Source organism: Halichoerus grypus, chromosome 11 (genome assembly GCF_964656455.1).
Source record: "Halichoerus grypus chromosome 11, mHalGry1.hap1.1, whole genome shotgun sequence".
Lineage (NCBI taxonomy): Eukaryota > Metazoa > Chordata > Mammalia > Carnivora > Phocidae > Halichoerus > Halichoerus grypus.
Window position 1 is genome coordinate 51,463,853 of NC_135722.1, and position 25,219 is coordinate 51,489,071.

General features: G+C 59.4%; 2 protein-coding genes across 4 annotated transcripts; one reads left to right on the forward strand and one right to left on the reverse strand.

The window, feature by feature from the left end:
* Window positions 1–1,302: 1,302 nt before the first annotated feature.
* Window positions 1,303–16,154, forward strand: INPPL1 (inositol polyphosphate phosphatase like 1). 2 transcript variants are annotated; one of them, XM_036119432.2, is made up of 29 exons: window positions 1,303–1,401; window positions 2,268–2,670; window positions 5,433–5,496; window positions 5,589–5,739; window positions 5,924–6,044; window positions 6,275–6,415; window positions 6,646–6,739; window positions 6,846–6,935; window positions 7,109–7,207; window positions 7,324–7,474; window positions 7,562–7,668; window positions 7,962–8,064; window positions 8,150–8,346; window positions 8,672–8,789; window positions 9,391–9,487; window positions 9,765–9,903; window positions 10,018–10,117; window positions 10,215–10,303; window positions 10,577–10,658; window positions 10,782–10,871; window positions 11,392–11,505; window positions 11,643–11,731; window positions 12,142–12,229; window positions 12,322–12,477; window positions 12,719–12,797; window positions 12,891–13,031; window positions 14,149–14,821; window positions 15,083–15,216; window positions 15,322–16,154. In XM_036119432.2, the coding sequence occupies exons 2-29, from the start codon at window positions 2,474–2,476 to the stop codon at window positions 15,410–15,412; spliced, it is 3,795 nt and encodes a 1,264-aa protein (XP_035975325.1). In that variant the 5' UTR covers window positions 1,303–1,401; window positions 2,268–2,473; the 3' UTR covers window positions 15,413–16,154. The 2 variants fall into 2 exon arrangements, with proteins under 2 accessions (XP_035975325.1, XP_035975326.1); XM_036119433.2 differs by lacking the exon at window positions 15,083–15,216.
* On the reverse strand, window positions 16,118–23,804 carry PHOX2A (paired like homeobox 2A). 2 transcript variants are annotated; one of them, XM_078058510.1, is made up of 4 exons: window positions 23,776–23,804; window positions 20,495–21,371; window positions 18,160–18,347; window positions 16,118–17,227 (listed from the first exon to the last, which is right to left on the reverse strand). In XM_078058510.1, the coding sequence occupies exons 2-4, from the start codon at window positions 20,709–20,711 to the stop codon at window positions 16,775–16,777; spliced, it is 858 nt and encodes a 285-aa protein (XP_077914636.1). In that variant the 5' UTR covers window positions 20,712–21,371; window positions 23,776–23,804; the 3' UTR covers window positions 16,118–16,774. The 2 variants fall into 2 exon arrangements, with proteins under 2 accessions (XP_077914636.1, XP_035975327.1); XM_036119434.2 differs by lacking the exon at window positions 23,776–23,804 and having other exon boundaries at window positions 20,495–21,986.
* Between the last annotated feature and the right edge of the window lie 1,415 nt (window positions 23,805–25,219).

Sequence of the window (25,219 nt, forward strand, 5' to 3'; positions counted from 1 at the left end):
AAAAGGTTGGAAACCCTTAGGGGCTTCCCAGGGGCAGGAGCCTGGCCTCTCCTCTGGCACCTTTGTCCCCTCCAGGGATTGCTAGATATGTCTACCCTGTCTTTGCACAGCCCCCAGGAACTGGGCCTGAGTTGATCTCTGGGTCTCCCTCTTGCCCTTTTCCCCTGGGGAAGTCTTTGTCTCTACATCCCCCTCACAGTTATCCCCAGAGAGCCACAGGTCCCTGTCTGAGAACACCAGGCAGGTGGGTGATCAAGCTACGACTAGAACCCAGGTGTGAAGACTCCTAGTCCAGGCCTCTCCCTTCCCCACCGCACCAGGGTGCCCCCTTCATGGCACTCACCTTCCCTCATACCTAGAGCTGAGTGACGGGGGAAGCCGGGCAGTTTGTGGAGGATGACTTATGGGATTCCCGGAGGGGTCTGGAGACACTGGGATGTATGGGGGTGTCTGTTAGCTACTTTATTTACCTAGTCTGGAAGGCCCCCACAGAGCCCATTCTGTGTCCCAGGCTTTGTTCCAGCTGGGTTAATCCAATGCGTATTTGAAATAGAGGAAGGAGCTAGCTTGTCGGGACTGACCCAGACACAGGTTCAATTGAGCAAAGTGAAAGTTCTCTCCCAGGTTAAAGGGGATCGGCCGACGGCGGCCCAGGAGTTGGCAGCTGCGGGAGCTAGGCTGGAAGCCTGCGCCTTTAAGGAGCCAAGGGGCGGAGGGGCGGGGCAGGAAGCGGACTCCCGGGAGACGCTGCCACCGGCTAGGTCTTTTTTGGGGGAAGGGGCGGGCCAGACCCTCTGTGGGCCCCGCCCCTTTTCCGGCGAGCGGTACCCCTCCCGCCCTGGGCGCCCGGGGGCGTCCGAGCGTGTCGGCTCTGGGGAGCTCCCGGGTCGGCGTCCCGCCCACAAAGGCTCAAGTTTGTCGTCTTGGAGGGAGTAGCTGGGGCGGGGGCGGGTACTAATAATACCCGTTCGTCCTGGCGCCGCGCTTTACAGTTTACACAGCTGTCACCTTCGTTACTCCTTAATTAATAATAAAAATAGCCGCTGTTCTGGAGGCTTACTGGATGCCAGGCCCCGTGCGGAGAGCTTTACAAGCACAGTCCCATTGAGTCTGCCCTCATAACACTGCCCCCACTCTGCAGAGCGGGAAGGCGAGGCGCGGAGGGGTGTCGTGACTTGCCCGAGGTCACTCGGCGGGTCAGTGGCTCCGGGATCGAGACGGGGGGCCGGGGAAGGCGGGGCGCGGGTGCTACCCCCGGCTCGGCCGAGAGCTGCGGGGGCGGAGCGGCGGGCGGGGCGGAAGGCGAGGGGGGGTGCGGCGGCAGAGGATGGCCATCTTAAGTGGCCGCTGAGAGTCAAGGGCCGCTTCCCCCGGGAAGGGGGCTTCGGAGCGGCCCAGGAGGTGGGGGTCTGCGCGCGGCGGCTGCGTCTCTGGGGAGAAGTCGGGAGCCCAGGGGTTTGAGGGAACTTTCTTCTAGAAGGGCAGTGGCGGAGTGGGGGGCGCCTGATCTCGGGCTGCTGAACCCCTCAAGGCCCGGGCCTCCGGGTATGGGGGATGGTGCCAGGGAACTTGGCCGGGAGGGGGGGAAGGGCTTTGCCCCGGCTGCGAGGGGCTGCCAGGGACGTGCGTGGGGAATCGAGGACACTGGACCTTGTCTGAGGGTTTGTGGGAGATCAGGTTTCTATGGAGGGGATTTCCCCCCGCGGGATTTGTAGGGGGCTGGACCCAGTGCAGTTTGAGGGTTCAGGTCGAAGAGGGGCCTGGATTTCACGGGGGTTGAGAGTCGGGCCGCTCGGGTAACGAGGACAGGGAAGAGGTTCATCTTGGATCCCTCGCGGGTTTTGAGGATTCGACCCGACCCTTTGAGGCTGCAAGGGAGGTGAATGGAAAAGATTTGGGGTGGGATTAGACGTTTATGGGAATTGGGGATCATATCGTTGCGATTTTCGGAGGGGGCTAACTCTCCGGAGAGGGGGCCGGGATCCCAAAACGTCCAGGAGAAGGGTAGGGGCAACTTGACCTTCGTTGTTGGGGGGGGGTTCTGGATCTCCTAGGAGTGGTGATGGCGGGGCAGGATCATTGTGGGTTTGGGGGGGTCCCGCGTCCTGCGGGAATGCGGGGGCCATCATCCCCACGGGGAAGAGGGTGGGGGTAGGGACGGTCGGGCCGTGGGCCGAGCGGAGGGGGAGGGGGCCGGCCGCCCGGCTCTTTGCTGTGCTCCTGCCCCTCCCCCGCCGCCTCTGAACAAACTTTTCTTTCTCTTCAAGTTGAGGCCGGCGCTGCAGGCGGCGGCAGCGGCGGCGGTGCGGCGAACCAGGCGGCCTGCGCGGCGGAGCGCGGAGCCCCCGGCCCCCGGCTCGGTCCGGTCCGTGGATCCTCAGGCCCCGGGCCCGGCCCCAGCCTCGGCCCCGAGCGTCCCGGGGCGGATGGCGCGGGGCGGTGGGCGCGGGCGGCGCTGAGCCCTGCGCGCGCTATGGCCTCGGCGTGCGGGGCGCCGGGCCCGGGGAGTGCGGGGCCCGGGGGCGCGCTGGGCAGCCCGGCCCCCGCCTGGTACCACCGCGACCTGAGCCGAGCTGCCGCCGAGGAGCTGCTGGCCCGGGCAGGCCGCGATGGCAGCTTCCTGGTCCGAGACAGCGAGAGCGTGGCGGGAGCCTTCGCGCTCTGCGTCCTGTGAGTGGGGCTGGGGCTCCCTGCGGGCGGGGGCGCGGCCCCAGGTTCCTTGCGTGTGTGCGGAGGGCCTGGGACAGTGGGACGCCAGCGCCCCCAACAGTGGGGGCTTTGGCTTTAAGCCTGGGCTGAGGAAGGATGCAGGGGGCACTTCCTTCCTGCTGTGTCTCGGGGGACACTTTCTGGGGCGTCGAGGGCAGAGTATGTGGGGTCCTGTTAGCCAGGGTGGCTGTAAGGGGGGAAAATGCAGGGAGTCTCTGGCAGACCCCCTCAGGTACCCTCAGGCAGAAGGGGCAGGAGGGGTGAGGATGTGTGGATGTGCGTTCCAGGGTTGTGTGTAGTTCTGTTTATACAGGGATGGGGTGTCTGAGCAGTAGGCACGGAGGGGGTTGGGGCCAGAGAGACCAGTGGATCTGTGAGGACGCCCAGCAGCTTCCTTAGGGGTCCTTTCTATGCCCCCAGGACTGAGGTTGGGACCTGTGTGGCTGTAGATGTCTGGGGCTGGGGGGCAGGGTGGTGTTGAGAAGGATGGGGGAGGCAAAGCTATATGGGGCCACGTCATTATTTCATAAATCAATGAGCGTGCGCCTGTGCCCTGGTCCTGGGTATCCTGGCCGCCCTAGCCCTGAGCTATGGGTGCTGAATGTGGGTTAGACTTGGCAGCTCTCTGAGTGGGTCTGGTCCTGCCTCTGTAGCCATCAGCTGTGTGTGGCAGTGCTTCTGGGTGAGTTTGGTGGGTTTGGAGTCATCTCCCTGAGCTGTCTCCTATGCCCCATTGTCTATACTAGGTGGACTGCTGTGGGCATTAGGATCTGATTATATTCCCCCTTAGCCCTGAACCCTCCCAAATCCCTATATTTCTGTCCCTTATGCTTCTGCTCTTTTCACTTCTTTGGGGGCGCATTGGCCTGGGCCAGTAGTTCTCATTTGGGGTTGATTTTACCCCTCCGGGACATTGGCGATGTGTGGAGACATTTTTGGTTGTCACAGCTGGGATAGTGCTGCTGGCATCTAGTGGGTAAAAGCCATAGAGATGCCGCTAAACATCCTGCAGTGCATAGGACAGTCCCTCACAACAAAGAACTGTGCAGTCCAAAACGTGAGTGGTGCTGGGATTGAGAAGCTCTGACCTGGGCAGTGGACCTGAAGAGGAGGGGGTCCCCTAAGTCTCAGCTCATGGTCCAAGTCTGACGCCCAGGAGAGACTAACAAGGAACTGCTTTGGCAGATGACTATCCTAGAGTCCTGCCTCCCAGCCCCCCTCTGGGGCATACCCCCTAATTAGGGAGGGGAGGGAGGCAGGTGCTGGGTCAGCTGTTGAGTGGGAGGGGGACAGCTGGGCCTGTGTCTGGGGGAGGAACATTATTGTCCCAGGAGGGGAGAGTCCTGGCTCCATAGCTAGGGGAGGAGATGGGTGGAGTGAGGGTCTGTCTGCGTCGGGGGTTTCGGCTTTGCCAGCTGACTCTGGCTACTCCTTGAATCTTAAGAGCCCGGGGTGGGGGGCGGCGGGGGGTGGGGGGACAGGTCAGAAATGGGATAGAAGCCTGGGGGTAGGTAATCAGAAACATACTTGCTTCCCCGTCTACATACCCATATGTCCGTGGGTGACATTTCGGGACACACCCCTGCTCTGACAGCCACTGGCCTCTGCCCTGGCTTTAAGTCCCAGCGCTGCCTTTCACTTACCCCGCGACCGGAGTCAAATTGCTTTCCCTCTTTGAGCCTGTTTCCTCTTCTGGAGAATATCTGTATCACAATGTGAGGATTAAATGAGATCACATCTGTAGGGTGTCCTACAGACACGGCTCAGTTAATGGGATGCTATTGTTGTAAATGCAGCCCACTGCGTGGTGCCCACACAGACACCTGCACGGAACGTTGCCCCGTCAGCAGCTGCGAGAGCTCGGAAGGGGGCCTACCTGAGCGGAGGGGATGGACTGTGGCCAAGGTGTAGGGTCCCCTCAGGCGGGCATTTGGTCCTCTCTGGTGCCCAGCACACACATGGGCCGGTGGGGGGGGGCTCCCTTGAGCAAGCCTACCTGAGGTTTGGCTGCAGAAGGAGGCTTCCATCCCCACTGAGTGTGGCCTGCACTGCCCAGGCCAGGCTCAGCTGTCACCTGCTCAGCTGTTGCTGCCATCTGTCAGCACCCTCCTCGGTTTGGGGCTCTTAGAGGCCTAGGTCTCCCATAGGGGGCCCCCTTGGGGCATCCCAATGTCCTGGTGTCTGGGGAAGCGGGGAGAAAGCCGGGGTACCCGCATACTTCCTAACAAAACGGCCCCGACACAGCCGACTCCAGCAGAGCCAGACACCAACGTAAATACAGACAGCAGGCGCACACGTGTGTGAGCACGTCCCCTGTGTGTGCAAACAGAGGTTAACCAGGCTTCTGAGGACGCTTACTCTGGCAGGGGGCCAGAGCTGGTACCACAGCCCAGAGGGGCTGTTTAGACAGCTGTGGAGGCCACAGAAGAGCTGCCTGTTGCTTCCCGGGCCCAGTGGTGGGTGTGGAGCCTATGTAGGTCTGGGTGGAAGGGTGGCGGGGGGTGGGTGGCGGGGGGAGGCCGGTCATTCCTGCTCTTGTTGGCAACACTAGCAGGATACAAGTGGACTGGGCTCCTCATTAACCCTGTGCGGCCTGAGCAAAGGTTTTAGGAAAACCAAGCTGAGGGAGCTGAGGGCTGAGCCCTGTAGCAGGAGGAAGGCATGCCTTGGGGCTTAGACCCCAGCCAGAGGGCGACAGATTCTGACCCTTGCTTTGTCATCAGGTATCAGAAGCACGTGCATACATATCGAATTCTACCTGATGGAGAAGACTTCCTGGCCGTGCAGGTAGGAGCCTGGACCCTGAGCCCTGGCCTTGGTTCCATCCTGTGGCTTGGGATCAGTTGGCTGACCCTTCTGCCACCCGTGCTGGTTCTCAGACCTCGCAGGGCGTGCCCGTGCGCCGTTTCCAGACCCTGGGCGAGCTCATCGGCCTGTACGCGCAGCCCAGCCAGGGCCTTGTGTGCGCCCTGCTGCTGCCTGTGGAGCGGGAGCGCGAGCCAGAGCCCCCTGACGACCGTGATGTCTCAGGTGCTGCCCGCTCTGCCTCCCTGCCCCCTCCCAGACGCCACCTGCTGCTTCCCCTCCCGCCTCCTCAGCCTGCCTCCCCCGGAGCCCCCTGCTCCTGACCATGATGCCAGGGCCCTTTCCCCCACTTCCGTGGGAGTATCTATACTTCACTGGGGAGGGGAGGCCCACTGACTCCTGTCCACAGATGGCGAGGATGAGAAGCCCCCGCTGCCCCCGCGTTCTGGCTCCACCAGTGTTTCTGCCCCCACGGGGCCCAGCAGCCCCCCAGCAGCCCCTGAGACTCCCACAACTCCAGCTGCTGAGAGGTAAGAGCGCAGCCCCCCTACACGGAGCCAGAATTCCCTTTCTCCTCTGAGAACGGTATCCTCATCAAAGGAGGAGAGACCTTCCAAGCCCTCCCACTCCACCCGCAGAGGCAGCCACCCTGATCCGTGGTGCTCTGATCGCTACCAGTCCCATCTCCTCCAGGGATAGGGTGGGAGTGCTGGGACAGGGTCAGCAGGTTCTTCACTGACTTCTCAACCCCTCCCTGAAGTGCTCCCAATGGGCTGAGCACTGTCTCGCACGAGTACCTGAAGGGTAGCTACGGACTGGACCTGGAGGCTGTGCGCGGCGGAGCCAGCAACCTGCCCCACCTTACCCGCACCCTCGCCACCTCATGCCGGAGGCTGCACAGGTACCCGGGCCGCCCAGCCCTGTGCGTGCAGCCTCTCCTCGCCTGCCCCCTTGTTGCACAAATGTCCGTACCTCTGATCTCTGGCCCTGAACAGGGATCCAGCTGTTGTTTCCTGACTTTTCCTCACCCGAAGCCTTGTATCCTCACGGTGGAGGCTGAAGCTACCCACTCAGCCCCCCGCCCTGTCCTTGGGGTGGGGAGGGGGCATTCTGACCAGTTGTCTCCCCTAGTGAGGTGGACAAGGTCCTGTCGGGCCTGGAGATCCTGTCCAAGGTGTTTGACCAGCAGAGCTCTCCCATGGTGACCCGCCTTCTGCAGCAGCAGGTGGGATTACGGGGAGGCCTGTGGGGAACGGGCTCGTGTCTGGGGCCGGCTGGGGGACCTCCTGCTTGCTGGCCTCCCGTGCAAGCCTCATCCTTGCTCTGTGCAGACTCCGCCGCAGACTGGGGAGCAGGAGCTGGAGAGCCTGGTGCTGAAGCTGTCCGTGTTAAAGGACTTCCTGTCGGGCATCCAGAAGAAGGTAGCCTGACTCCCGACCTCCAACCTCACCTGCCGGTCCCTGACTGTTTGCACTAGCCTAACTGGTCTCCACCCTGAGTCTACAGTTTAGCATTGACCCCAGCATCAGCCGTGCCCCTCCTGGCCCCAGCTCTCCGCATGTCCCCTGACCCTGCCTGCCCTTCCCTGCTCCAGGCCCTGAAGGCCCTGCAGGACATGAGCTCCACAGCCCCGCCGGCTCCGCTGCAGCCATCCATACGTAAGGCCAAGACCATCCCCGTGCAGGCCTTTGAGGTACGAAGGGGTGTCAGGTGGGGCCTTCTGGGGCAAAGGGCCGTTGGAGGTGAAGGGGGTGTCCCCTGCCCGAGGTCTTTCCAGCAGCCGCCCCCCCACTCCCCCATGACCTGCAGGTGAAGCTGGATGTAACTCTGGGCGACCTGACCAAGATCGGGAAGTCGCAGAAGTTCACGCTGAGCGTGGATGTGGAGGGCGGGCGGCTGGTGCTGCTGCGGAGACAGCGGGACTCGCAGGAGGACTGGACGACCTTCACACATGACCGCAGTGAGCCGGGGCCTGACCTGGGGCAGCGGGCAGGGCGGCCTCCAGGCCTCAGTGCCCGGGCCAGTGAGACTGTCTTCCATTCCCTAGTCCGCCAGCTCATTAAGTCCCAGCGTGTCCAGAACAAACTGGGTGTCGTGTTTGAGAAGGAGAAGGATCGGACACAGCGCAAGGACTTCATCTTTGTCAGTGCCCGGGTGAGCATCCTGCTGGGCTAGGCCCTGGGGGCCGTAGGGGTCCCTGTGGGGTGGGAAGAGAGGAGGCACGTGATGTAGGTGGGTTGTCCCTCCTGGCAGGGGTGGGTCTGACAGGGCAGAGAGTATATGTATTGAGAATGGGTGGCCTGAGGGTGGCGTCAAAGGGTCCATTCAGTGAACAGTTATTGAGCACCTGTGATATGCTTGAATGGGGGACCAGACAGGCATGACCCTCGCCTTGTGGGACCTGCCACCTCCCAGGGACCTCCCCTAACTGGCTGTTGTCCCCCCAGAAGCGGGAGGCCTTCTGCCAGCTACTGCAACTCATGAAGAACAAGCACTCCAAGCAAGATGAGCCCGACATGATCTCTGTCTTCATAGGCACCTGGAACATGGGTCAGGCCCAGGTTGGGGCTGGGCGGGGAGAGGGGAATAGCCCCAGGTCAGGGGCCTGACTGCCCCCCATCCCCTTCTCCTCCAGGAAGTGTGCCACCTCCGAAAAACGTGACATCTTGGTTCACATCGAAGGGTCTCGGGAAAACCCTGGATGAGGTCACAGTGACCATACCCCATGACATCTATGTTTTTGGGACCCAGGAGAACTCAGTGGGCGACCGCGAGTGGCTGGACCTGCTACGCGGGGGCCTCAAGGAGCTCACAGATCTGGATTATCGCCCGGTAAGGGGGGGGTCGTCTTGTCCAGTCCCCCTCTCCTCAGACACCACCCCAGACTATCCTGCTTGACCTTATGGGAGACCCTGGGGAGCACAACTTGACTGGCTTTCCCTCTGGCCCCCGGGCATATCCTTTAGGAGATCTAACGAGTCCTTCGTGCTGTGGGAACATGCTATGTTTCTCTCTGGCCCTTCAGGAAAAAGGGGTAGCAGACCTTTCTATCCTGTGACTGACAGCACAGTCTATAGTATAGGCAGGGGTGTTGGGGGGGCGGAATGTGGACAGTGCCCCAGCCCAGGGCAGGGGTGACCCCGAACCCTCTACCCAGATTGCCATGCAGTCACTGTGGAACATCAAGGTAGCTGTTTTGGTCAAGCCAGAGCACGAGAACCGAATCAGCCATGTCAGTACGTCCAGCGTGAAGACTGGCATCGCCAACACCCTGGGTGAGTAGGGTGGGCAGGGTCTCTCTGTCCACACCTCCTGCTTCCTCTCCAGCCCGTAGTCTCCCCTTTTTGGGTGGTCTCAGCTTTCTCAAATATAGAACTTTGAACTCTGTAAAGCATATTCATGTTCTAAATGTCTTCTAGCACCACCAGGAAGGCAGGGCCAGGATTATTATCTCCATTACATAGATGATAAACCTCAAAAAAACCCAAAAAACACTGAGGCCCAGAGTCGCTGAGTGACCTGTCCAAGGTCACACAGCTAGTACGTGGTGGCCTCTTGGTTTGTGGCCCAGCGTTCCCTCAGCAGAGATTCTGCTCAGAATGTGCAGGTCCTTTCAGCTCCACTTTTGGGATCCCCTGTGATCTCCAGGGGCTTTATTCACACATGCAGAGACTCAGGCCACCCAGATGGACTGCGTGTGCCGTGTGGCCCCCTGGGAAGGGGGGATGCGTTCAGAGGCCTGCCTGCCTCATAGCGTCTGGGGTGGGGTGGGGGGGCAGTGGGAGGATCTTCCCACCACTGCTTCGAGGGGCAGAGGGGAGAGTTGGGAGCCCTCCAGAGGTGACGCAGGCCTTCCTCTCTTGCTTGCCCTGACAGGAAACAAGGGAGCTGTGGGAGTCTCCTTCATGTTCAATGGCACCTCATTTGGCTTTGTGAATTGCCACCTCACCTCAGGAAATGAGAAAACCGCCCGGTGAGGGGGCACCTTTCCAAGTCTTTACCCTCATTCCCCATTCCCCTCAGACCTATCCCCTTTCCCATATCCCAGTCCATGACCCTCCTGCATCCCTGTCCCCAGAGACCGCCTTCTCCCTTGTCCCAACTCAAGACTGCTCTACCTCGATCTTGTTCCCAGTTCTTTCCTCTGTCCCCAGGGACCCTGATCCGCACCCTATCCCTGACCCCAGAGACTTCTTACCTTCCTGCCAGTCCCTGGCCCCTGACCCTGGGCCCCCCACCCCGCCCCCCAGGCGGAACCAGAACTACCTGGACATCCTGCGGCTGCTCTCGCTGGGCGATCGGCAGCTCAGTGCCTTTGACATCTCTCTGCGTTTCACTCACCTCTTCTGGTTTGGAGACCTCAACTACCGCCTGGACATGGATATCCAGGTGCGAACAGGGCCACTGGGTGGCTGTGAGGGAAGCTGGGCTGGGGGCCAGTTGGGCTCCCACCTCTGGCTCTGGCTCAAGAGGGAGTAGCCAGCCCTTGTGTCTACACTGCAGGAGATCCTGAACTACATCAGCAGGAAGGAGTTTGAGCCCCTGCTCAGGGTGGACCAGCTTAATTTGGAACGCGAGAAGCACAAGGTCTTCCTTCGGTTCAGTGAGTGTGGGCCCGGCAGGTCTCCGAGGGCTGGGGCCTTTCTGGTATGCCTGGGTGTTCAGGGCCCTGAGCCCTGCTTGTTCCCTGCCTTCCCTAGGTGAGGAAGAGATCTCCTTCCCTCCCACTTACCGCTACGAGCGGGGCTCCCGGGACACGTATGCCTGGCACAAGCAGAAGCCAACTGGGGTGAGCGAGGGGAACGGGCAGGGGGGGCCTTGGGAGATTCCTCTGGGCTGCAGTGAAGCAAGAGTGCATGTCTGGTCAAGGTCTGGGCAGTTACTACTCCAGCTTCGGTGGCCCCTCTAAGGCCTTAGGGGTGGGTGATCCTGGGTGTTGTGAGGACCCAAGAAGGAAGATGGGTGCTGGGGCCTGGGGTGGTGGGAGTGTAGGGCCTCATCAGCTCTGCAGTGGGGCTCATGCAGCTGTTGGCCCTGACCATGCTGACATCGCCTGCCCCAGGTCCGGACCAATGTGCCTTCGTGGTGTGACCGGATTCTCTGGAAGTCGTACCCTGAGACCCACATCATCTGCAATTCCTACGGTCAGAGTCTCCTGGACAGGGTGATGGGCAGTCCTGGGCGGCCACCGTCCGATCCTGCCCTAGCTTTGGGAAGTGGGAGCTGAGAGGAAAGAGCTTGCCCCTGAGCTCCCATTCCTACTCCAGGTTGCACTGATGACATCGTCACCAGCGACCACTCCCCCGTGTTCGGGACATTTGAGGTTGGAGTTACCTCTCAGTTCATCTCCAAGAAAGGTGACTGTTCTGGATGTGCCCGTGGGTGGCCTGGGATGTACATAGGTTTGACTGTATCTGTGTGTGTGTGTGTTTGGGTGTGGACATGTATGTGCAAGACTGTTTCTGAACATGTACTGTGTGAAGCTGTGTGCCCGGGGCACCGTGAAAGGTGCGTGCCCGTGCGTGTGTGTGTGTCTGTGAACGTAAACACACACACGTATCTGTATTTGCCTGGAGCCACGTGTGTACCCCCGAGTGTGCCTGGTAGTGTGGGGGGTCGTTGGCAGGCAGTCCCTGCAGGGCTTCTGGTCCCCCAGCCCCCTTCCTACGTGGTCTCTCATCCTTGGGTTGTCTGCCTGGTCCAGGGCCTGGGCTTTGGGGTCTCCCCATTGGTTGCTTGGGATTGGGGAGGCCCCTCCTGGCCGTCCCTCCTCCTCTGCCAGGGGCCCTGATTTCCTGTCCCAGGGTTCAGTGTCTGTCCCGTTCCTCCTGCCACCCTCGCAGCCCTCCTGACTGCCTTCCTCCCTTTGCCCCTCAGGGCTCTCAAAGACTTCGGACCAGGCCTACATTGAGTTTGAGAGCATCGAGGCCATTGTGAAGACAGCCAGCCGCACCAAGTTCTTCATTGAGTTCTATTCCACCTGCCTGGAGGGTCAGAGGCAGGCCCGGGGCTGGGTGTGGCCAAGAGGGCTGGGGAGCCCGAGGTGCCCAGAGCGGTCGGCCCCCAGGATAGGGGGAAGGGAAGCCAGGAGGCGGCACTCAGTTGGGTATCCCCCTCCCTCTCCCCAGAGTACAAGAAGAGCTTCGAGAATGATGCCCAGAGCAGTGACAACATCAACTTCCTCAAGGTGCAGTGGTCTTCACGCCAGCTCCCCACGGTGAGGCTTTTGGCCGGGCCTGGGCCTGTAGGTGAGGGCACAGGGAGAGGCGTGGCGGAGCGCGTGTGGTTCGTGCACGCGAGAGTGTGCGTGTGCGTGTGCGTAGTGGGGCTGGGCATGAGTAAGGGTGAGGGACCAAGTTGCAGGTTCATTCATCCGTTCATAAATACTTTTCGAGCCCTTGCTAAATGTCAGGTCCTGTGTTGGCCATTGAGGATGTAGAAGATGAATGACAATGCTGTTAAATGTTATGAAAGGCCCATGCGGGGCTGTGTCTTCTACATTAAGGCTTGGGATCTTTCCTTAAGCGGGAGTGAGCATGGACCAGTCTGAGGGTAGGGGTGAGTGGTGTCAGGGGCAGGAGGGGGTCCTTGGGGCTTTGTTCTTCACTGGGCCTCTCTGCTCCCCAGCTCAAGCCAATTCTGGCTGATATCGAGTACCTGCAGGACCAGCACCTCCTGCTCACGGTCAAGTCCATGGATGGCTACGAATCCTATGGTGAGGGCGCAGAGGGGTGCCAAAGGCACGGAAAGCCAAGCAGAGCTCTAGAAAGGTTTGGCAATGTGCCGGTCTGCCCCATCTTCCCTCAGGGGAGTGTGTGGTGGCACTCAAGTCCATGATTGGCAGCACGGCCCAGCAGTTCCTGACCTTCCTGTCCCACCGCGGCGAGGAGACAGGCAACATCCGTGGTTCCATGAAGGTGCGGGTGCCCACAGAGCGCCTGGGCACCCGTGAGCGACTCTACGGTGGGGGCTCCATTGGGAGGGATATGGGGCATAAGATGGGTGGTGTGGGCAGGTCTAGGAGGGGTGGACCGGGGTGGGGGGAGGGCTTGTTAGAATCCCTGAAATATTTGGAAATTATGCAGCCATGGCTGGAAGTGGGCCTGCATTGAGGAGTAGCTGGAAAAGGCCTGGTAGGCCCAGTGGGTATCTATGGTCCAGAACCCCAGGTCCCCTCTGAGTCTTCTTTCTCTTCCTCCCCCAGAGTGGATCAGCATTGATAAGGATGAGGCAGGAGCAAAGAGCAAAGTCCCTTCTGTGTCTCGAGGCAGCCAGGATCCCAGGTGAGCTGGGACTGTGCCGGGGGTCCCGTGAAGGGGTGCCTGGGGGCTTTGGGCCAGCCTCTACCTCATCTCACCCCTGTACACCCCTGGCAGGTCAGGGAACCGCAAACCAGCCCCCGCAGAGGCCTCCTGCCCACTGTCCAAGTTATTCGAAGAACCAGAGAAACCACCACCAACTGGGAGGCCTCCAGCCCCACCTCGATCTGCCCCCCGGGAGGAGCCCTTGACCTCCAGGTGAGAGAAGGAAGCTGTTAAACCCCCCACTTCATCTGTTGCTATGCTCGGCTCTCAGGGCCAGCCTGGGGACCATTTGCTGCTTGAGTGATCTCAAGCCCCATGGCTGGGGGCGCTGGGGCTCCATACCTATGGCCACTCGGGCCAGCCAGACCTCCCTGAGTCCACGGGAGCACAGTCATTCTCTCCTCCCGATTCTGCCTTAAAAAATAGAATTAGAAGTTGTTTTCTGCAACAGTTCCCTCCATGTAAGGAGGGAGCTTTCTGTTTGGCCTCAGCATGGGATTTCCTTCGGTGCATTCTATGGAACATGTCCTACAAGATGCCCCATTGGAAACGGGTCTGTGGTCAAATGAGTTTGGGAAATGGTTCCGGCTAGATTCTTTTCTTAGACAGTCCCAGTGCACATTAGTATTCGCAAAAGCTCTGAGCATGTGAACAGGAAGGAAACCCTTTTTCAACTCTGTTGAATATAGTTTCCCAAACTTAATGGGCCAGGAAACTTCTTTTCCACACAGTAACTATTAATACCCTGGGGAACTAGTGTTCTGTGGCTCATACTCGGGGAAAGTGAGGCTTACTTTCTAATTATATCCAAGTGTCGCTTGAACTTAAATAAAAGCTCCTAGCTGCGGTATGGTGCTTTTTCACTCACCTTCACCTATTATCAGTCACCTTGGTTTTATCTTCAGGCTTGAGTAAAACTAACCTGAATCCCTGGGTGAGACTCCTCAGTAGATTGGCCTCAGATGCCTCCAGAGGCTTTCACAAGATCTGGCTGGTCATTCGCATTAAAGTCTTTATTGCCCTGCCTTCTGGCACCTGTTTTCCCTGATTTAAGCTCAGGTTTCACAAAGTCATGAAAGAAAGATCTGAGAATCTTAGCAAGTCAGGCAAGGAAGTTCAGGGATTATCTATTCAGTGATCGTGTCTCCTGGATTTTAGAGGTGAAGACAGCAAGGGCCAGCGAGGGAAAGTGATGTGCTCAAGGTCACATGCAGTTGTAGGACCGGTGGCCCACCGTCCTGACTCCCCAGTCCAGTTCTCCTTCCACTGCACCCATTGCCTTCACTTTGGTATCTGGGTCCTGACTTCATTATCCTGCTCCCAAACCCAGGTTGAAGGCAGAGGGGGCTCCAGAGCCGGAAGGGGTGGCAGCCCCCCCACCCAAGAACAGCTTCAATAACCCTGCCTACTACGTCCTTGAAGGGGTCCCCCACCAGCTGCTGCCCCCGGAGCCACCCTCGCCTGCCAGGGCCCCTGTCCCGCCGGCCACCAAGAACAAAGTGGCCATCACAGTGCCTGTTCCACAGCTTGGGCGCCACCGGCCCCCCCGTGTGGGAGAGGGCAGCTCATCAGATGAGGAGTCTGGGGGCACACTGCCCCCTCCAGACTTTCCACCCCCACCACTGCCAGACTCGGCCATCTTCCTGCCCCCCAGCCTGGATCCTCTGCCAGGGCCAGTGGTCCGGGGCCGCAGCGGGGGTGAGGCCCGTGGCCCACCACCTCCCAAGGCCCATCCAAGACCCCCGCTGCCCCCAGGCCCCTCACCTACCAGCACTTTCCTGGGGGAGGTAGCCAGTGGGGACGACCGCTCCTGCTCCGTGCTGCAGATGGCCAAGACGCTGAGTGAGGTGGACTATGCCCCTGCTGGGCCTGGCCGCTCGGTACTTCTGCCAGGCCCCCTGGAGCTGCAGCTGCCCCGGGGACTGCCCTCGGACTATGGCCGGCCTCTCAGCTTCCCTCCGCCTCGCATCCGAGAGAGCATCCAGGAGGACCTGGCAGAGGAGGTGTGTGGACCAGGGGTGGCTATCTGTGTGTACCTGAGGTGTGTGCTTGCCCATGGACAGTGGTAGCCTTTTACTTCACCATTCAACACTCAGTGGTGTCCCTTCTGCCCTGAGCTGGGCACTGGGGAGTTGGGGGGGACACCTGCATCAGCCCCAGTTCTTGCCTCTTCCCCTAAAGCATGTAGTAGAATGTGGCTGCCTGCGGGTGCTTCTCTGTGTGGGTACCCCCAGTGCTCCCCCTGACATGCCCTATTCCCTCAGGCTCCGTGCCCGCAGGGCGGGCGGGCCAGCGGGCTGGGCGAGGCGGGCATGGGCGCCTGGCTGCGGGCCATCGGTTTGGAGCGCTATGAGGAGGGCCTGGTGCACAATGGCTGGGACGACCTGGAGTTTCTCAGGTGGGGGCGGGGCTGCAGGCGGATGGGGTGGGGCTGGCCCCGGGGGCGGAGCAACGGGCCCTCGAGACCACTTCGCCAACCTCCCAGCCTCTCTTACCCCTACAGCGACATCACCGAGGAGGACCTGGAGGAGGCTGGGGTGCAGGACCCGGCTCACAAGCGCCTCCTTTTGGACACCCTGCAGCTCAGCAAGTGATAGCGGGGGCACTGCGAAGCTGGGAACTCGGCACCCCTACCCCTCCACTAAGGCCCAGCCACAGCCCCGAAGTCGAAAAGTTATGAGGGGTGGGGCAGTACCTCTCTGGCTATTTATTGGGGATCTGCGTTCCCCACTGCCCAGTCATTTGGAATGCCCTAATTAGGACATCCTGCCCCTCACCTGCCCCAGGGCTCCAGAGGTCAGTTGCCATGATTACCAAGGACTTTGGTTGTTCTGGGGCTGACCTCCTTTTCAGGACCCCTACTCCCAGCCCCAGGGGTGCCCGTAGGGTCGTCCATTTGGCTATGCCTGGGTCCACACTTTAACCGCTGTTTCTGCTGCCTTCCACCTGGCCTGAACCACAGGGGGAGGGGCTCAGCTAGGACCTCTCCCAGCCCCCACTATGGGGGTGTCCGTCCGGAAATGAAGGAATAGCCCAAGGACCGGGCTGGGGTTTATTTAAGCTTTTCTGCGTGGGTTTAGGGAGGGCGGGCACTTTAATGTTATTGGGGCTCGTGGGGTGGGGAGAAGGATCTGGCCCATAAAGTGCTAGTTTGCTTAGTTCTCACTGTCTCCTGGTCTATACCACCTTCGGTTGCGGATGTGGGGCTGCAGTGCGTTCCTTGCTGGTTGCAAGCGGGTCGGGTTCTTGCAGGCAGCCTATCCCCATCCTGGCTACTCAGAAGGGTTGCCAGCGTGATGTCTTCAATAAATTAAGTTTTATTTGGATTGAGCAAAACTCACCTCAATAAATTACAAGTTTTTCAAAGGAAAAGAACAACAACAACCCTTCCCCCAAAAAATAATAATCAGGAAAGAGGAAACCCCTCTGTCCCGATGCCCTGGCCAGCCCCACTGCTCTGAACAGGCCTAACCTCTGCGCCAGACCGGCTGGGAATGGGAGGGGATAAATTGGCAGTGCGACCCTTCAGGTGGCTTATTATCCCAACAAGGACGAGTACCGGTGGGCCCGAGGTTCTGGGGCAGCAGGCTGGTCGCTAAGGTGAGGAGTGACCCAGCCAGCTGCAGAGCCAGGGGAGGGAGCCAGGCTGTTACTGCACTTGAGTACCCTCACGTTCCAGCACAGTTATTTGATCCGGGTTCCAAAGAAAGCCAAGCTGGAAGGGGGGAGGTCCCAGTGAAGAGTACCCCGCTCTGCTGGGTAGGGCAGGTGAGGACGAGAGGCCCTGACTTGGTCTCCAAAGCTGGGGGGGGGGCACACCTAGGGGTCAGACACGGTAGGGGGTGGGGACAGATGGGCACTTCCAGGCGGGCGCCCAAATAGGGAGGGACTCTGTCAGGTCCTGGAGGGGCAGGGGCGTCTCTGGGGGCAGGCCCGGAGCCTCCAGAGTCCAGCGGCTAGAAGAGATTGGTCTTCAGGGCCGGGCCCGGCTTCCGGTGGAAGGAGGACAGAACCCCGGAGAAGGGCCCGGGCCCGGGTTCCGCCGGCTGCCAGGCCTTAAGCAGCTCCGCCGCGCCCGCGCCCGGCCCGCCGCCCCCGCCGCCCGCCACGCCCGCCCACAATGGGCCCTTGAGCGGCTGTGGCCCGGGGCCAGGGCCGGGCCCGGAGCCCAGGGCGGCAGGCAGCGGGCTGGGGCTCAGACGCGGGCTGGCCAGGCCGGGGGCAGGCGGCGGCGGCGGCAGCGACGCGGTGCTGTCGGGCGTGGGGCTGCACGTGGACTCCTTGGAGTCGTCGTCCTCGGACGAGCAGCGCGCCTCGCCCTTTTTGGCTCCCGCCGCGCCCGCCGCACCCTTGGCGCTGGCCGCACGCTCCTGTTTGCGGAACTTGGCCCGGCGGTTCTGGAACCAGACCTGCGGGCACAGGGGCCGGTCAGGCCGAGGCCGCAAGACGCGGGTGAGCCCTCAGTCGGGAAGGGGCCGGATCAGGATTATCACCAGCTTTCTGAGCGTCGGCCCCCCGGGCCCTCCACCACTAGGCTCGTAGCCCTCCTCGCCTCTCTGCTCACCTCCTCGCCTCCGCTTGCCCCTTCCTCCAGGTCTTCCCCTTGGGATCGGCTCACTCGCCGACCCCGCTGCCTCCAGTGTTCTTGGTCTCCTGGAGGGGACCCCGCCTTCGCTCCCTCATCACCCAAAGCCCTGCCCCCAATTCCTTCCTACAAGAAGCTCCACGAATTTCCACCTGGAGTGTCTCAGGGCGGTGGAGAACGTGTTCGGGCACTAGGGGAAACCTTTTGTTCAGGGTCTCCAGGGAAGGCGGACCAGCTGGACATCTGTACTTGGATTTGTAAGACAGACAACAGAGTCCACCTGGGCGGGCCCTCCTGAGCCCTGAGCCGGCCCAGAGCCCTGCGTTTCGGGCTCAGAGAATTCACAGCAGCGGAGCTAGGGAGGGGACATGGGGGCGCTCGCTGGCTTTCCCGGATTCGTCTGCCTCGCTCCCACTCTACCCACTCGGCCTCCTTCCAGAATTCCCAAGCATCCCTCTACATGCCTGGCCCTACTAAGGAGACCCAGGGGGAAATCGTGGGGCTGAAGAATTCAGTTCTCCCGAGGGCCTCAGGTCTGCCAAGTCTTGGCCCCGTCGCCTCCCGGGGTTGCCCATCCTCTCCTGCCCAACCACCCCCAGACCAAGCCCTGGCCCCTGGCCCCAGCTTTCCGCCTCCAAGCTGCACCTGCCTGCCACCCGAGTGAGGCCCCTCTGTCCCGCGGCCCCCAGGTATCCGGGCACTAACCTCCCACCCTCCTCCACGCGCACACTCCCGCACACACACGCAAACACGCACCTGCACGCGAGCCTCAGTGAGGTCGATCTTGAGCGCCAGCTCCTCGCGTGTGTAAATGTCGGGGTAGTGAGTCTCTGCGAAGACCCGCTCCAGCTCCTTGAGCTGCGCGCTGGTGAACGTGGTGCGGATGCGCCGCTGCTTGCGCTTCTCGTGCAGGCCCGACGGCTCCGGGAAAAACTTGTAGGGCACTAGGGGTGTGTGCAGGAGGGGGGAGCGACGAGGGTGGAGGCGTGAGGGGCCGAGCTCAGCCCGCTGTGTCCGGCCCCTGAGATCGCTCGCGGTCCCCCGCCCCTGACCCGGCCCCTCGGCTTCCTTCGCTCAGTCTCGAACTGAGCGTCTTCCCTGTCGCTCAGTGGAGCCGGCAGGAGTGAAGGCGGACAGGGCGCAGGGAGACCTGGGGCCCAAGAGCAGCAGCGAGGGAATCAGGATCTGATCCTCAGGTCAAGACCGCTGACCTGTCCTCGGTCCTCCCCGTGTTCCCTCACCTCCCTCCAGTCCACCTGCGCCTGCGACCTCTGCTTTGGTGTGCTTCTACCTGGGTCAGCCTGCCCGCTTGGTTTCAGGTCCTGCTCTGTCTACCCTAGCCTTGACTGCCAGGTCTCATCATCATCATGAGTCTTCCTAGTAACCAGTTCTGGACCCCGCCTGGGCGACTGAGACTCCCTGGCCTGGGTCCACTGTGAGCCCTGCCATGTACTTTCTGCCATGTAGGGACTTGGCCCGCTCTACCTTGCCATCCTTCTCCTCCCAGGCCTCATTTCCTCAGCCCCATCTCACAACCCATTCTCCTCCAGGTGTCCTCTCCTCGTCCTCATCTTTCTCCATCCACATCTCTCTTCAGCTTTCCCTTCTGGACCATTCTTTTCTTTGTGCCCATTGAAAAGGGTGCTTATTTTCCCCCACCCAGGTTCCTTTACCTTCTCTTTGCCCTTCTTCTTCCTTCCAGGCACCTCTCTCTGTGACCCAACTCCCCCACAGCCAGCCCCACTGCTCTCCCTCATTCTCTTCCCATCCTTGTCTCTCTTTTACCCCATCCCAGTCCCCGCTGCCCCACACTGTTTCTGACAATATCTCCTCATCCCTGTCTCCAACCCTTGCTTAAGTCTCCATATTCTTCAGGAGTCCCCAATATCCTTCATCTTTGTCCTACATCCCTAGTTCTCTATCTCCCCCTAATCCTTGTCTGCAACACTCCATTTCTAGCCCCATCTTCCTCATCTCTGTTGCTAATCTTCCTTGGTCCCCATCTCCCATAATTCCTGTCCCCATCACATAGTTATTATCTCCATCTCCCCAACCCTGGGTCCCCATTTCTTCCAGGGCCCCCAATCTTCCCATCTTTGCTCACACCTCTCTATACCTGTTCTCATTTCTCCATCTCTGTGGGGCCCATATCCCCATTTCTGACCCTATCTCCCCAGTCCACATCCTCATCTGGCCCAGAGTACCCAATCTCCCCATCACCGTTCCAGTTTTTGGCTCCACCTTGCTCTTTCTCATTTCTCCAAATCCAGGTCCCCCTCTCACCATCCCTTCCCACCCCCCAGGCCCCAATATTCTATTTGGGTCCCAGTGGTCTTCCCAGGAAGGAAGGAGATAAGGAGATTGGGTGGGGCAGCCTGGACTCTAACTGGAGAGATGGGGATGGCTGGAGAGGCTCCATGAGGTTGAGGGTTCAGATTGGGACTTAAATCAAGAGGCTTGGAGGTACTGGGAGACTGCTTCTGGGTTCTGTAGGACTCTAGCTGGGAGAGTCTCCAGGGGGAAAGGGGGAATGAAAGTGGCTTAATGACCTGGACACTCTTTTCGTCCAGCAAGGGAGGAGGTTTCCGTGGTGCAAGAGGGTCTGGGCACAGGCAGGATGGGTCCAAAACTGGGCAGGAGGAGCTTGATGGTGCTGGGGCTCTAGGAAGGTTTCCATCTGGGCAGCTCAGCTGCGGCAGGAGCCCTTGTTGGGGTCAGACATGAAGTGGGGTGGGGATAAGGATGGAGATCTGATTGGACTGAGCCGGGAGCATCTTCCAAGGATACGGAGATGGAGAGATTTGGTGGTCAGTCTTTGCAGGTGGGGAAGGGAGGACCTGGTGAGGGGCCTGGGGCTGGGCCAGGGATCTATTTCCCTGACCCGAAGAGCACGAGAAGGGGAAAGATGAGAGGGTGGGGCTCAACTCTGCCTACGGGAGGCCCGTCTTACAGGGAGGCTGGGGATCCCTCGGGTGTTGGAGGGCAAGGATGGTGGCGGCTGTGGGGGACAGTCGCAATCACTTGCCAAATAGGGCAGGGGCTGGGGTTTCCGCAGGATTTGGATGGAGGGTTGGGCCGGGGCTGGGCTCACCTGCCGAGTAAGGCGCTGGCTGGTGGTCGCGTAGAGCGCCGAGCGCGCAGTTGGAGGAGCCGAGCGCGGGGCAGGGCGGACCAGCCGCGGGGAAGGCGGGTCGCAGGGGGCTGTATTGGAAGCCGCCGGGCTGGCTGCAGGCGCCAAAGTCGCCGTAGGCGGACGCCTCCATGGCCGCCACGCACGAGTCGTACGAATTGAGGTAGGAGTAGTCCATCGGCCCGGGGGTCGGGGTCGGGGTCCGGGCCGGGCCGGGTCGGGGTCGGGGTCCCCGGCCGGGTGGGGGTCGGGATGAGGGTTCGAGCGCCTGGCGCCGAGGACCCGAGGCCGGCTCTGAGCGCCCGCGAGTCCGCCCGCCCCGTCGCGGCCGCCCTCCGCCCGGGTGCAATGCAAGTGCAGCCCGGCCCGGCCCGCGCGCCTTTTAACGCTCAGGACCCCGCGGAGGGGGCGGGGCGGGCAAGCTCCGCGGGGCGGGGCCTGGACAGCCCAGGCCCCACCCCCAGCTACCCCAGACCCCCACTCCAAAGGGTACCCGCAGCCCTCCCTGGGCTCCCGAGGTGCAGGGCGGGGCAGTGTGGGGCCCCATCCCTACAGTCCTCATCCCGCCCCAATCCCGATCAGACCTTCGCTCTCTACGCACAGTGCCAGGCTGGAGGGTCCCAACCCGTTTCCTCGGCCTCCCCACCTGCGGCCCCGCAGAAGGGAGGGGAGACAGGCCTGGCGGCGCTCCGGTGAAGAAGTTAATTCAATTCGTCCTGATAACCGAGTTATTCTGATCCAGCCCCTCGGCCCCGCCCCCAGCGAGGTCCTATCCCGCCGGGGACCACGGAGGCGGTCCAGGAGGGGGATGGAGACACGGACGAGGAAGAGACGGAGCCTGAGATGGGGACGTGGATGAAGAGAGGACACAGGGGGAGAAAGGGACAGAAACAGTGATGGAGAAAGAGACAAGAGAGATACAGGTACACAGATGGAGGCAAGGCTGAGACAGGGACGCGAGAGAGATTGGAGACAGGGGCAAGTGGGCCCACAGGGACAGAGATATAGACAAAGCTGAAGCGCGTGCAAGAGAAAGGCAGGGATGGAGATGGGGACAAGGCAGAGACAGAGGAGACAAGGATAAGAGGGGGACCAAGAAAGAGAGTGAGGCAGGCATGGAGACAGAGAAGACCCCGGGGTGAGACATGGATGGAAACAAGGACTGAGATGGAGATCAGGAGAGAGATGAGACAAAACAGGGCACGGACAGGGAGACACACACACAGAGGGGCGGTCTCAGAGAGACAAGGACAGGGACAGACAGAGGAGGAACAGAGCTGAGAGAAAGAGGCTTCGGAGAGCTGAGACCCACAGCCGGAGTGCCCAGGGGCCAGTAGGATTGTGGTGGAAGCCAGGCCAGGCTACGGAGGGGGAGGGTCGCTGCAGCCCAGATCCCTCTATCCTGACTTGGCCACACAACCCTGCCCCGTACCTTCAGGGCCCAGCCTGCCTCTCCCCTCCCCCAGTTCCCCAGCTCAGTTTCCCTGCCCACCACCTCCCAGTGTGACCCTTTGGTCCCCAGCACCCTTGGCACAGAGTGTGTGTATGTGATGAATGTCAGGATCAGGAGATCAGGAGTAACCGAGTGACCTCCACACTCTCTCTCAACCTCCCCATCTCCTCTCCTCCTTTTCTTCACCAGGTAAACTACCTAGACTCATTCTAGAACTGGCCACAGACCTGACCCTCAGCAGATTCAGCCTTGGGCCTTCACACTGTGGGAAAACCAACACAGGATCCTTTCTAGAACAGAAGAGAGAAGCTTTCTGCCCCTGCAGCTCACCTGAGGTGGATTGGACAGCTTTCCCACCCAGCCCCCAGCCTCCTCCACCCAAATCTTGGTAGGTCCTACAGATGCGAGAGTGAAGACCCAGAGAAAGCCCATGCAGGATGAGAGAAGGTCCCTGGGAATACCTTTCCCCAATTCCCCACTATGGGGAACATGCCCATCCTCAGGTCATCCACTTCAAGGGCCACCAGATCTTTGCTTCACACAAGGATCACCTGTCCCCAAATTCTGTAACTACTCCATGCCAGGGGGGTTCTTTGAAGTGTTGTCTCTAATTACTTTTTAGGTATAAGCTTCTAAAGCTGACAGCAAAACTGCTTCAAAAGTTCTCCCCACGGGTGTGTGAAGTGTACCTCTCGCCTCTGACACATCCTCTGCAGGGAGCCCAAAAAGGGATCTCAGAATTGAGAACTCAGAAGTGCTCTCCTTAGACCTATTACGGCTCTCCATTGCCCCCGGGGTCAAATCCAAGCCCTCATTCTGCTCACAATGTCCTCTAGCGCCAGTGCACCAGCCTGACTCCCCCTTACCTTGGCTTTCTTTGAAGCCCTCACACATTGATTGATTTTGTAGTTTAGAGCTGTCCTTTCTGGCTGGAATGTTCATTCCACTCCCCACCCCACTCCACTGCCCCCTACTTCCCTCAAACCCCCCAAACCTGGATGACTCTTGTTTATCCATCTGGTTTTGAAGTGGACATGATTGCTTCCTGGAAGCCTTCCCTGACGCCCCTAGACTCTGCTGAATGTCCCATAGTAGGTCCCTCTCTTTTGGTGACTCATGTCCCCAATATTTGCAATAAAATGCAAGGTCTCAGGACAGAACTGTTACTTCCCAGCCCTACCACAGTGTCTAGCACATCATTCTGCACATCACAGGTCTTCCCATATCTGCTTGTTGGGTTAATGAAAGCTAAGCTGTGTGTTGGAGAATCCCTGCCCTCGTTTCTGGGGATGGAATCCTCATCCCCTGAGTCCCATTCCCTACTCTCTGGAAAGGGATCATCCTCTCTTCTTCATTCCCTCATTCCCCAGGGACAGGAAACTTCCTTCCTCTGAGCCAACCTTTGGGCTGGAAGAAAGTCCTCCCTCATCTGAGGAATTTGCAGGGGGCCTTATCCCTTCCCCAGTGACAAAACTGAAGGAAAGGAGCAACTGAAGCTCACAGGCAGGGACAAGCAGAGATATGAGGGGAGGCAAAGAGGCCCTGGTTCCAGTTGTATCCAAGACCATGATCCATCCCTGTCATTTCTACAGTTTGGTCATTGAACCAATAAATTCCCCTCTCTGTCTAAACTACTTTAAGTTTGGGCTTCTGACACTTGCAGCTAAAATCTCTGACCAATATAATCTGTGAATGCTTGACACCTTTACAGGTAATCAAATTATGGTAGTGGTGATTAGAAATTTTATTTTAACATGCATGTTACGGGGTTAGCAGGGCAGGAGCTCACCTTCCCATGGCTCAGGTTCCTTTCTCTGCAGGCAGCCATTTGCATCTGCTGATTGGCATAGAAACAGACACAGCTCAAAAAAATGCTTTGAACCCTGTCCACTACTGGGTTCAGGTCTTCCAGGTGGTGGAAGTGGGGGAACTTTGGAGGGTAGGCTGCATGGTGCGTGCAAATGAGTGTGTGTGTGAGAGTGAGAGAGAGAGAGAGAGAGAGAGAGAGATGGGGGCAGGAAAGAGAGCTCCCTGAGAACTCACCATAAAAGAAGAAGAAAACAGGGAGAGTGGGCTGTACTCCACAAGGACCTCATACTCAAGAGTCCAGTGGATGAGATCTCTTGTGGGGAGCTCATCCTAACTGAAACTCCCTCCCACAAGTGCGTGCACTCTTGGAGAACAAAAGATGCTCTAGCACAAAACACTGTTGCAGCCATCTTGCTGTGACACCCCCTTGCTGAGCACCATGTCTTCACTTCCACGAGTGATGACAGATTCTGGAGCCTGGTTGCTGGGTTTCAACTCTGCCACGTACAAACTTATGACTTACAGTAAGTCATTCAGCCTCTCTATACCTCAGTTTTCTCACCTATAAACTGGTTTATCTTAATGATTAGATGAATTAAAATACATAAAGTGTTTGAATAGCACCTGGCACATAGTAAGCACTAAATGAATGTTTTTTTAATATATCACGGCTGTTGCTGCCAGCACCATCTCACACACATCCCCCTTTCTCCCGCTCACCAACTGACTGAGCCCTGTGTGACTCACAGACCCAGACCACACTCTGGTCAGGCTCCTCGGATTTGTTACACCTGATACCTGGATATAGAACCTGGACATAAACCCCTATGCTTGCACCACAGCATCACCTCTACCCTCAAGATTTCAGAGGATATCAAGGCCTAGCAGAATTATCCAGCCTGACCTCTTAATTTTAGCAGATGAAGAGGCTGGGGCCCAAGGAGTGGTCCTGTAGAAAGAGTTGAACTAAAAACAGTGGAAGTGTGTCAGAGTGGGAGGATTCCGCCCCCTCGTCCCCCGACAGAGGGAGCATTATACAAAAAGGAACCTGGGGGGGGGGGGGGACTTTTTTCTTCTGCTCTGACACTAACTTACTCTGTGAGCCTAGACAGTGGAAACTCCATGAGAATGGATGAGGAAGGACCCATGTTTTGGAGAACTTTTTCTGCCTATGGTCACTTGGAGAATGGTAGCCTGGGAATTCCCAAGTACCACTACCTTATTCCCACTTCTACAAGTAGTCTCTGACCTTAGCCTCACCTCAGAACTCTGAGCAAGGCTTACCTAGGCTCAGAAAGTGGCCACCATGCTGATTTATTAAGCCAGTACACTCCTTGTCAGCCCTTCTCTGCTATGGGGAAGAGCACGGAGTCGTGGCTACTCCCTACCATGGAAACTCATCTTCTCACCCTCTGAAGCAATGT

Bases quoted from the DNA above. Each gene is read 5' to 3' on its own strand.
- INPPL1 (XM_036119432.2), top strand. From the start codon at position 2,474: ATGGCCTCGGCGTGCGGGGCGCCGGGCCCGGGGAGTGCGGGGCCCGGG. The intron at 8,790-9,390 runs GTGAGTAGGGTG...TTGCCCTGACAG, and splicing joins TGGCATCGCCAACACCCTGG to GAAACAAGGGAGCTGTGGGA. The intron at 10,304-10,576 runs GTGAGCGAGGGG...CGCCTGCCCCAG, and splicing joins ACAAGCAGAAGCCAACTGGG to GTCCGGACCAATGTGCCTTC.
- PHOX2A (XM_078058510.1), bottom strand. From the start codon at position 20,711: ATGGACTACTCCTACCTCAATTCGTACGACTCGTGCGTGGCGGCCATG. The intron at 18,348-20,494 runs GTGAGCCCAGCC...ACACACCCCTAG, and splicing joins GCCAGCGCCTTACTCGGCAG to TGCCCTACAAGTTTTTCCCG. The intron at 17,228-18,159 runs GTGCGTGTTTGC...CTGTGCCCGCAG, and splicing joins TCACTGAGGCTCGCGTGCAG to GTCTGGTTCCAGAACCGCCG.